Below are 12,199 nucleotides of genomic sequence, written 5' to 3'. Positions count from 1 at the left end.
AATTGAAAATATCATATAATAAAAAAGCAATCCCATCGGCACATTCGACGCTGGCGCGCAGGGTTTACTTTAATGCACAAATCGCACATATTTACATGTTCATGAACTTCGCGGACCCCTTCAAATAAATTAGTCCAAAGTCCAAAGCGTACAAAATCTTGAAAATGTATGCATTCAAATATTGCATGATTTCAATACAGAAACAAGGTATGTCTTGGTTTCTACATAAAAAGAGAAAATAAGGGATCTTTGGGTGAGAGCAATGCTGAAAAACCCTTGGCAATGTTTTGGAAAATTCACAATTGAAAGGGTCCACAAATTGTTAAAATACCCCCTTCACCAAAATGCTTAAAGAAAACCCTGCTGGCACGAGACTTAAATACCACATGGTGGGAAATGACACATTTTATTTGTGACACGATCTGGTCCATGGGGGCCAAAGGGCGCAAATTTGATACTGAGATAAGGTAAAATGTGGAGTAAAAAACAATAAAATACATAAAAAATAGACATCAAAAAACGTCGTAACTTTAGAACCAAGTATGCTAGACCTTTGCTGTTTTCAGTAAATGACAGCCTATTGTATGTATAATGTAATAATTACAGTAACTCAATTTTCAAAATGCCTCCGGCTTTGGCCCCCATGGACCAGATCGTGTCACATTTGATGTCATGGTAAATATCATCCCGCTTTGTACCAATGTTACAGATATTGAAACTCAAGTCTATAATGATTTTCCAGTGAGTTGGTGAACAATATTTGGCCCCACACATATGTTGGGCTTATGTTATCATCCAAATGGGTGCCTGATTGTTTGTTTGTTTGGCTGTCCGGGCAGAAGCAAATTCATTAATCCACTGTGCAGCTCCAACAAAATAAATGATCAACTTCAAACTTGGTATGGTGATAGAATATGGTAGCCTAACGTGCTGTATAGTTTTGTGTCATGTACAGCCCTAATGTACAGTCATTTGCTGTAGAAAGGATGCTTGATTTTGAACTAGAACTGTATGACCTGGACTGATGGCGAGAGCCCTTCACAAATGATATGTAACGCTTGATGTTGGTTGGAGCTTGTGAAACATTATTCTGATCAACATACAGCTTGACTGCCTCCACTGTCACTCTGAGGACATTGTTATCATGTTATGCCTCCAGGTGTATAATACCACTCGCAAGGGTAGGTGCACATGCATTCAGAATATGTTGCAAAGTACTCTTCTTTCCCTTGTGCTACAACAGTCTGTCTTGTCCTCATACCAAAAGCTCAGGTTGGCTGGTGTTGGCAATAGATCATATGTTGACCTGCACAGAAATGAGATGCTAAGAGCTTCCATTTGCCAAAGAATGCTCCAAGACAGGTTGCATTGTTCAACACTCCCCCACCGTGTCCAAGCGCCTTGTTTAGTTTGACCTACCGCTATACCCAGTCTCTTCTCCTCTTTTAAGTATTCCTTCAATTGCACATGCTGATTGATAAAGTAAATTATAAAATAGGTCAAACCCTAACAATGCCCTTTTTTTTGCTATCGGAAGGGAAAGAAGAAACAAAAAAGGAGAGAAGATGAATAAAGAAGTCACTTTGTACCCCCGGGATTCAAACCTCAGACCCCTCATATGCCATGCAGAAGATCACCAGCCTCTAGCCACAGGGGTTACGCTGACCCGGCCAGAAATTCCCTAAGTATATATGACAGTGATTTTAATAGTGAGCTTTAGTGAGCTCTGGTTGGGTTAGGGCTAACAAGGCCGAAATCTAGGAAAAACGCGTACACTAACCCTAACCGTGCCTGTGGTTGTTTCGCTATCGTAAGGGAAAGAAGAAATGAAAAAGGAGAGAAGATGAACAAAGAATTGGGATTCGAACCTCAGACCCCTCGCATGCCACGCAGGAGATCATCAGCCTTTAGCCACAGTGGTTATGCTGGCCCTGCCAGCAATTCTGGTTGGGTTAATTAATACACAGTTGAGGGTTGATTTTGATTGATTTAGCATTTTTTCAATGTTTTTTAATGTTTTTCTTCTGCTTTTTTATGTGCATGAAAGTATTTTTCAAAATACGGTACAATAATTGCTCCCAAGTCAATCTATGGTAAGTAAACATTTTAGTGAGCCTGTTATATTTTCAATTGTAATGTATGTAATTATCCACCATTTTTCAAATCTTTTGTGACTATTTTGGTAGGATCCCACTAATTACCGTGATGAAGGTATAGCTTACAATGTCATTGATGGAAACACCAATGAGGGATTATTTGATGAAGAACACTGCCAGATACTTGATCATCATAGTAAGTCATGAGCCATTTTTCTGCTACAAAAAGACTACTAGAAAATATCTTATGAAATGTAAAAATATAAACGGGTATCCAGGGTCAAAAGTCATCTAGAGGTCAAATTGTAAATTGTTCTGATTTACAAGGTTTGAACCAGATTGTATAAATTTCCAGTTGAGAATGCTCAATTCAGACGAGGCTTTTGCACTATTTGCTTAATTTATATATACCAACACCCCAATCTCAACTTCAGAATCCCTTAATCCTGTCTATAATCCATCCTTATCTTAATCTTAACATTACCCTAATCCTGATCCTAAACCTAACCCTAATCCTTTAATTTAACGTGTGTGTTCTTTTTCTTATCTTCAGCTGAAACTGATGCCACATTGAAAGAACATAATTGGTGGCGTGTAGACTTGAAGGATATGTATGACATCAAGGCTGTAACTATGATGAACGGACAAGGTCAGCTACAAATAAACTAACAGTTTGCTGTCTATGATCACAGAATTATAGAAAGAGAATCTGGACTCCACCGCCATCTTGATACAGGCATGGAGCGAAAATTGGGAGTATTCAGTTTCCCTTGGAATGCACTCGAGGCATTCATTGTCATGCAATCGCGACATGGATGAAGGGCGTATTTGAAAGACACACTTTATGCGACCTGCACGCGAGTACCAAGGCGCTTCAGATGAGATGCAGAATTGTTTTCGTTCGTCTCCGCACACTCGGCAAGGACCCGAATACCCCCAATTTTCTCCGCATAGGTGACGGCGCGATTGTATGTGGCGGTATAGGGAGTCCTTCCTTCTCTAATTCTATGGTCTATGATATATCTACCCAAAATTTCTTCACTGTTATATATAATTTAATCTTGTCCCCCGTACCAGTATGTGAATGCATTTGGTAAAGAGTTTTTTGCATCTGCATCAGATTTAAAGCATTCTGCATCAGATTTTCAACATGATACATCGGATGAGCTTTAAGACTTCTGATTTAAATATTAAAATAACTCATCTGACTTGACCACATCACATCACATGTGAATTTTGAATGTTTGTGTTATTAAAAATGCTGCAATCGAACATGATTTATCATAAATTTTGGTTGTTTGTTTTTTGTTTATGATAGATTACCTGTGCCCAAGAAATCGTCGAGATTGGCATTACTTTGGTAGTGCTTGCTACTTTGTTGGGACGACACCAATGACATGGAATGATGCCAGTGCTGATTGCCAATCCTATGGTGGTAACTTAGTGTATGTTACTGTACCAGCAGTCGAGGTAAAGATTTTGTGTACAAACTACTTTACTACATTTGCTACGGAGGATGTCCTCCATGTTTTTTTCAAAATACTGTTTGTACATGATTGTAACTAGCCTTTTCGAAGTATGGCGTTCACATAAGGAGGGCAGTCTTCAAGTTGGGTAAAACCCTGCAAATTCAAAAGACTTTACCCACTTCGTGCAGCGCCCTCCTATTGTGTTCACCATACTCTCAAAAAGACTAATGTACTTTAGTAAACATACCCTGCAAACATCAAGCTTTATGTACTGTAGTTGCGACAAAATCCCGAGATTTTGAAAGAAACAAGGCTCACATTGTTTAATTATTGCGATTGTAATGTAAGTAGAATGCATACGCGATGTTCATATTTACACGGGGTGCCAGGCGTAGCAGCGTTCACATTGCAAAATATGCCTGGTGGAGATTACACCTAGTTCACCATGACTTTTGTCAGGAGTAAATCATTAGATTTACGCCTTACGCATGGAGGAATTTATGCTGACCGATGTTCACACTGCCATTATTATTATTGTTATTGTTGTTGTTGTTGTTGTTGTTGTTGTTGTTGTTGTTGTTGTTGTTGTTGTTGTTGTTGTTGTTGTTGTTGTTGTTGTTGTTGTTGTTTGTTGTTATTGTTATTGTTGTTATTATAATAATAATAATAATAATAATAATAATAATAATAATAATAATAATAATAATAATAATAATAATATAATTATCACTGATCACTATGGTCCAATTAACCTTAATCTACATCACCTCCCTGAGTTTGCGGGTAACCTGAAACAATAAAGAGTTAGTTTCTTTTCTAGTGAATTTCATGTTATCTTAATTTTTTACGAGAACAAACTTACATGACTGTGAGGACTTCAACATACATCACTATGTACTAACGCCATATTCTAACACCCTACTGATCTCAACCCAAACCACCAGTAGGAAGTTGGAGTTAACTAAATGCCTATTCATTGATTTGCTCGTTTTCACACTTTCGCTGGGAACACTGAATAGGCCTTAATAATGAACTGGTGAGTTATGTTTGTATTTTACAGGATTTTCTGAAGGAATGGCTGAGTGTTTCAACTAATACTATGAACTATTGGATTGGATTGACTGATGCAGGTGCGGGTACAAGCAACTGGTACTGGGCGGGATATACGCCAACAGTGTTTGATGTGTATACGTAAGTATCATCGCTAGAATTGGTTGAAATCCATACACCCCCGATAGAAGGCATGACCTTAATCTCCTGCACAGGGAGTGTGAATTTCAAATGAGGTTACCTGAATGGGTGACTCGACCCATTTCATATTCACACCCCCTTTGTGGGAGATTAAGGTTATGTCTCCCATAGGGGGTGTATGGTTTTCAATTGGAATAGCCTAATACAAGACTGTTGTATGTGCAGTTTGCATAATTTTGCAGGAACAACATATTATTTTGTGTTTTGCCAATGCGTTTATAACAAACAGACAAGCAAAACAAGAAATGTAATTTGCCAGACTATCGTAAATGCTATATTGTTTTTCATTACCTGCCGATCTAACATTGCCTTTGATTGGTCAATTTCATGATATTTTCACTTTAATCACCAATCAGAATGGAGCTTTGCAAATAATTCACCCCATTTTTTTGGCGTGGTGAAATTATTCTAACAATGTTGCTGATTGGGCCAATTGATAATGAAAACTTCTTTTTGGCCAATGGGCAGGTAGTTCTCATGGGGTTAAGAAATAAATTGGGGTGACAAAGCTGGACAAAGATCCAATAGTGACACTGAATTAAAAGCCTACAATACACAACAAACACGCAGGAGACAAAAACATTAAAAAAGAAAACATGAAAAAAAAGCAAAAGGGCATATTTAACAAAAGACAGATGGTTGTTTTTGTTTTGTAGATCAAAATTATAATCAGTTGGCTTTAAAAACTATTTTTATAATAATTGATGTAACAGAAATAAATTTGAAGAAAGAAGACTAAAAAGCTGATTTCAACTTTTAAGTACATTCCAAATGTCAGCTTTTTTGCTGGCTGTTTTCAGCTTCCAGGTTTGTTGTCATACATGTGGTCACTCACTGATACCCCTGATATTTTGTTTAACCATCAGAGATTGGGCTGGGGGTCAACCTGTTGGAGCTGGTACAGGTTGTATTAGGATGAATGGCAACAGTAACTTTCAGTGGTTTGAAGACAATTGTGGTGCTTCTACAGAGAGATATGTTTGTCAAGTTCGTAAGTAAAATTGTTTCTATAATAAATTATTTGTTTGAAGAATTGGATCTATCTTTTTCCTTTTATTCTCTCTTCCTCCCCTTTTTTTTTCTCCCTCCCCCTCTTTCTCTCTTGTGATATCCCTGTCTTTTGTCCTGTCCAGCCGGTCTCTCTCCCTCCCTCTGTTCTTTCTCTTTTTAGCCCTCTCTCTCTCCTATTAAGGGATCTGGAATGAGCGTTTTGAGCGTTTCGACAGTATTTTTTATGGAACATGAGAGCACCTCAGATGTATCGAATTGCATTCTGAATACGAAGCATGTCTTTCTGATATCAAATAATTTTCATTTTTTGAAAATCACGATATAATACAAATTTTATGACAAATTATAAAAATTTGATATTTTTCAAATTTTTGATATATAACAGTCCTCAAAGTAAATTTTATAAATCTAATGATATATTCTTAAAGTGTATGTAGCTGGGAGGAAAAGCCGACGATCAATGGAAAATTTTGACCTTTCATATTGAAGATATGGATTTTTTTCCCAAAATGACCTAATTTTTTTTTTTGGTGTTTTGGGAAAAAATCCATATCTTCAATACTGAAAGGTCAAAATTTTCAATTGATCGTCGGCTTTTCATCCCACCTACATACACGATAAGTATAAATGATCGGATTTATAAAGTTTACTTCAAGTACTGTTAAATATCAAAAATATCAATTTTTAATGATTTGCCATAAAATGTGTATTACATTGCGAATTTCAAAAAATCAAAATTATTTGATATCAGAATGACATTCTTCTTATTCAGAATGCTATTCGATATGTCTGATGTGCTCTAATGTCCCACAAAAAATACTGTCCAAACGTTCATACCCCACCCCTTAAATCGCTGTCTCTTATTATCATTATCTTTCATTATTATCTTTTGATAGATCCAAGTGTGTGAAAATATTGGATCCAACCCATAAGAATGATAAAATTGATGCTTTACACTCAATATTTATTGAATCGCTATGAGTTGTAAAATATTGGACTCGACTATGTCTCATCCAATATTTTAAAACTCATAGCTCGACCAATAAATATGGGCTAAATCAATCCAATTTTATATCAATATGGTTGATTCAAGCGAGAATGTGACACAATTATCTCTTTTTAAAATTGTTATTTTTACTATCAATCAATAAAGAAAAGTGCTTATTGCTAGAACGGCAATGTCGACCTGAAGGTCAAAAATTGGACTGGCAAGAGCAACTGCTAGCGGCGCATCATATTGTAAATATCAAGAATTCAAGTTTTTTTATTAAATTGCTTTCACATCTGCTCTGCACAATTTATTAGCACAATATAACAAATATTTTAAGACTAATTATTGTTCAGATCACTGATTGTCACTATATGGGGAGAAAAAGGGAGAAACATTTGTCTATGCCCAAATTTGGGATATTTTGATACTTGTAATATTTTTAATTTTTTCTCCAATATTTTCTTGATCAGGCCTACTAGAATTGTTTGATTGGTGTAACATAGGGTCAGGTCTACTTTTATGGTTGGTCGGGTTACGCCAATCAACAATTTTTTTAGGCCATAACAAAAAAAAATCACTATTTCACTCTTTCCACATACTGTAAATCAACTTAATTTCACGGATACTTTATTTCGCGAATTGGGGATTGCCAACATTTTCGCGGAGATTTAATTTCGCGAATTCAAAATTTTGACATGATTCTAAGTCTTCCGAATTTTGAAGTCAGTAAGCTTATGCATGTTTATTTTCAATTTCCACGGCAAAAATACCTTAATATGAGCATGCTGCACTGGGACTAAAAACATGCACTTCCATGGTTTGAGTAGGCCTACTATATACTACTAGTATTATATTCCATAGTCACAAAATAGGAAAACACATCAATTCTTTATTATAGTGACACTAGTCCAAGAAGAATGGCACCGAGTGGTGTGTTCGATGAGCACATGTTTTGTGGGCTGGCGTGGATGTGCTCGTAGTCTTATACTAAGTCTCAATTTACTGACACTTGGCACATACAGATCGGGTCGGGGGGTCAGATGCTGGTGGCGACTTGGTGAGGCAGTAAAGTTTGAACAAATTCTGTTACTTGGTGAAACAAAAACGTTTTATGACTTGCCTACAGAAGTTATAATGAAATTGAAAGATGGAGAGAAAAGAAAAAAAAAATAAATATAACAGAATTAAAATAGGGAAATAAAATAATAATCTTGTTGACTTCTGGGATCAAGACTAGCAAACATGTTGTGACTTTTCTGTGGCCTTCGCTATGGCAAACGATGTCAGTCCGGCAGAAACCTTGCATAAAATATGCCATCAGTATGCACCAAAATTAATAACCAAGGTAAAATGTTTCCAATATTACAATAGAAAATACTATATTGACATGTAATACTATATAAATTGGGCAGTAAAGTTGAATATTTTTACAGAGAGTCGATGCTTCTGCAGCTAAAAAACTTTCCATTGCATGATCATGGCTGTATTGTGAACTGTGTGAGACGGGGATGTTGGAAGCTCCATGCACTGTATGTCTAGTCGGCATGATTTCAAACGCTATTATAAATTTGTTGATATTTAATTTCGCTAATGTTGCCTCCTCATGCGAAATTAAATATCACACTAAATTAAGTTGATTTACATTAACTAAAGACAGTTGAAGCAAATTGGTGAGAAAATATGCTCAAATGCAAAATATTGTGATTATGCATTCATTAAGCTGTTAAAGTCAGCAAATATGTGGAAACAAAACATAGATTTGCAGTCAAAATAAAAATAATTTATGGAAATGTTCCAATATTGACCCATTCAGTGATTTGCTCATCTGCATGATTGTAAAAATCATGAAAATTCAGATTTTAGCACCTTTGTTAGTGTCATAGATGTGCTAACATAGTCTGCTAGTAGTTAAGTTCGAAAGTGGTATATTAAAGACAAAATAAGACAATTTGCAACAGAGCTTCAACTTTGTCAATACTGCTGTTTTTGCCAAATTTTTCATTAAAAAAAATACATGCCAACTTTAATGACTTATCCTTCACTTTTAGGCAATTTATACACAATCTTATTTTTTTACACTTTCGCTGGGATCACTGAATGGGCCTTTAATTCTAATAGTCCAGTCAATCTAAACAAATAAGTGGTGTCACTCACCCACTAATTGCAACAGAATTTTTTCACTTTAATGCAGTTTAGAGATGTCCCCTTAACATCATACCAAAATATACTAAAATATACTTGGTGGAAAGGTAGTTTTTGGGCGGGAAAAGGTCATACAGGGTCAAATTTCAAAATTGCTTTAATCTTTTTAAAACTATACCAAAGCATTTCTCTAGTCTTAAGGATTCAGAAAAAGTATAGTTTGTCATATCTGTGATGTACCATTCTCAAGTTATAAGCAAAAAGATCAAAGGTCAAATTTTGGGCTTCACGTGGGTCAACTTTGAAAAAATGCTCCGATTTCCTTAAAAAATGGTCTCAATGTGTTCGTCCTTTAAAAACACTCCAAAATAAGAATAGTTTGCCATATCTTGGATGTTTCGTTACCTAGGTAGCAGGGTAAAAGAGGTCATTGACAATTGAACTCTATTGACCCCGACCTAGTTTTTGATGTTACGCATGTAATAAACAACCTAAACAGTGCAAATATTCTTTAAATGAATTATGTTTGCAAGCTGAACAATTTGAAACCATTTTGGTTAAAATCAGACAATTTTTAGTTTTTGACCTCTGTTGAACCCAACATTTGACCTTTGACCTTTTCGGTTATAACTCAAGAACCATACATCACAGATATGGCAAACTATATTTTTTCTGAATTCTTATGACTAGAGGAATAATTTGGTATAGTTTTTAAAATGGTTGGAGCGATTTTAAAATTTGACCCCTGTATGACCTTTTCCCCCAAAACTACATTTCCACCAAGTATATTTTAGTATACTTTTTGTATGCTGTTCAGGGGACATCTCTGACATTCATAGCAGTGAAAAAAATTCTGTTGCAATTAGTGGTGAGTCAAAACCCACTTTTGACTGGACTATAAATGGCAAATTTTGTTGTGTATTTTACCAATTTTGATTGATTTGATTCGGTCGTGCTGTTCAAGCAATAGAAAAGTACACAGTTTCACAGACTATCAACCAGGACCAAAGATAGCAGACGATTATTGTGTCTTGAGAGTCTTTTAGACGAATAGGCATTACATACATACTTTATTATTAATTCTTTGCCATAAATTCTGCTCACTACTTATAGCTCAATGTGATACTGGTTGGGTGTTGTTTGGGACTACATGTTACTATGTTTCAACTACTGCTGCCAATTATGCAGATGCTAGATCTGCTTGTCAGGGAGATGCATTGAGAGGGGAGCTGGCCACTATCAATTCAACCTATATTAATGTAAGTTGAATCGGTGAAATATAGTTAAGTTTTTAAGGGTAATGTAATGTAATAAATGTACCCTGCTATGTCTCTATCACCTGATATAACACAGGAGATAGCATTTTAAGTGGAACAACAAGGCATCATGCGCGTATTTTGAGGGGGGGGCTTTGGGGTGCGAGCCCCCCGGGGTAAAACCAGAGGGCGGCAAAAAAGAATGGGCGGGGAAGAAGGGGCGGCAAAAAGAATTATTAAGAAAAAAAAAGCGGAAGAATTATGAAAAGGTTTTAAAATTGTGAAAAAATAGGACTATACATCAAATTTTCTTTTGCTTTTAGGTTGTTAGCGCATATAATCACTTTTTTTATTTGTCCTCCACAAATACGGTTGCAATTTGTCTGATGGAAAACCTTTTACAAATATTTTACACATAATACCTCAAATTATAAAATTTGACAAAAAAGAAAAAAAGGCATATTTAACTACTGTATCACTTCATTCCTGTTTTGAAACAATGAAGAAGTGTGAAGAAACGTAAAGAACAAAAACTTCTTGTGTTATATTATTATTCATGATGTCAAAATTCTGAAGAATAAAAACACATTTTTTCTGGGATTTCCAAAATGTCCAAAACCTTTTCCTGTTTTTCAAAGTCACGGTTAGTTGATTGAGGACAAACAAATTTCTTCCTTTTTTTCTTGGCCTGATCGTTGTATGTTTGTATGTTTTTGAAATACTGTAATTTGGAGCCAATTTTGATTGATTCTCTTCTATTTTTCTTGTATTTCTTTTCATTTTAGCAATTCTTTGGTTTTTATTTAGCTGGAGCACCACCTCCCTTTTGGTTTGGTCTGATCTCTCCAAATTCAGACGATTGGTACTGGGATGCATCTGGTGTACCTAAGCAAATATTTGAATATCAAAATGTTTACATGGGAGTGAATGGATACGCAATAGATAATGCATTTCAGTAAGATATATGTATTTATATGAATTTCAAAGAAGGCGCCATCTGCAATAGCTGCCATGTGCAATATGTGTACAATATACAATGCTGAAATTGTCAAATGTTTATAAGGCAGCTATTAAAGATAGGGCCTTGTTGCACTATAATTTGAGACCGAATTAAAAAGACTAGTTTGCGTATGACGTCCTGTCAACTACAGTGAAAATGCCGTAATGCGCAGGTCAGCAACCAATCACGTCACGCCTTGCCCTGACGTCAGACGCAAACTAGTCTTTTTAATTTGGTCTTTGATAATAAACCCTATGTATTTCGATCCATAGATAGCATTCAAGTTAGCTCAATCAATGTGTTAAACTTCTGTGCATTAGTGTACATGTTGCTGTGAGTTTGAGCCCCAGGAGATAAGTTTGTTCTGGTGAAAAATGTAAATGGGGCAACAACATATTTCATATTGCTGTTAAACAAAATGTACGAGAAAACTTTTGAACAATTTTGTCATTCATTTTTTACTTGAAAGTATAATTTTTCTGGATTTCTCATATAAAAATGCAGCAAAAGAGCTCTAGAAACTAAATGTACATAGCCTATAGGAATCAAACTTGTCTTTTAAACCCCATATCCTCATTTTGTATCATTCAGGGTGTGATTCTTTAGGATTTTTCCTGATTTCAGGATTTTTTGTGGCCACAATTTACACAATTTATACCGTTTTGGGGTATTTTAGTCCAATTTCGCACTATTTTTCTGGGTCTTCTACTACTTTAAGGATATTTCACAAGCTTTGAAACACACCCCTGATTATTGTTTTTCTTGCATTTTTGATTTTGTAATTATATTGTCTGATCTGGACAACTTGGAAGATCAGTACATTTAAAAGTATTGAAAGAGATTACCAGAATAAAAACAGAATCAATAAAAAATGAATTAAAAATATAATTTGTGACATTTACTGATATTACGCTATTTGTGCTTCATTGAAAATATGTATGCTTCTAATAAATGCCTCCCTTTCGAAAAATGTCATGCGCCCA

At 35.5% G+C, this 12,199-nt stretch overlaps 1 protein-coding gene across 1 annotated transcript in view; it reads left to right on the top strand.

The window, feature by feature from the left end:
* Positions 1 to 10,228, top strand: part of LOC140137073 (uncharacterized) — a 37,909-nt gene extending 27,681 nt beyond the window's left edge. Inside the window, exons 6-11 of the mRNA XM_072158731.1 lie at positions 2,187 to 2,292; positions 2,650 to 2,745; positions 3,415 to 3,566; positions 4,626 to 4,756; positions 5,683 to 5,807; positions 10,074 to 10,228. Coding sequence (XP_072014832.1) covers positions 2,187 to 2,292; positions 2,650 to 2,745; positions 3,415 to 3,566; positions 4,626 to 4,756; positions 5,683 to 5,807; positions 10,074 to 10,228 — 765 coding nt within the window. The remainder of the gene's footprint in view (positions 1 to 2,186; positions 2,293 to 2,649; positions 2,746 to 3,414; positions 3,567 to 4,625; positions 4,757 to 5,682; positions 5,808 to 10,073) is intronic.
* The last annotated feature ends 1,971 nt before the right edge of the window (positions 10,229 to 12,199 follow it).

Source organism: Amphiura filiformis, chromosome 17 (assembly GCF_039555335.1).
Source record: "Amphiura filiformis chromosome 17, Afil_fr2py, whole genome shotgun sequence".
NCBI classification, from domain to species: Eukaryota; Metazoa; Echinodermata; class Ophiuroidea; order Amphilepidida; family Amphiuridae; genus Amphiura; species Amphiura filiformis.
The sequence above is the reverse complement of the archived record's forward strand: the minus strand, read 5'-3'. Positions and strand labels throughout refer to the sequence as shown.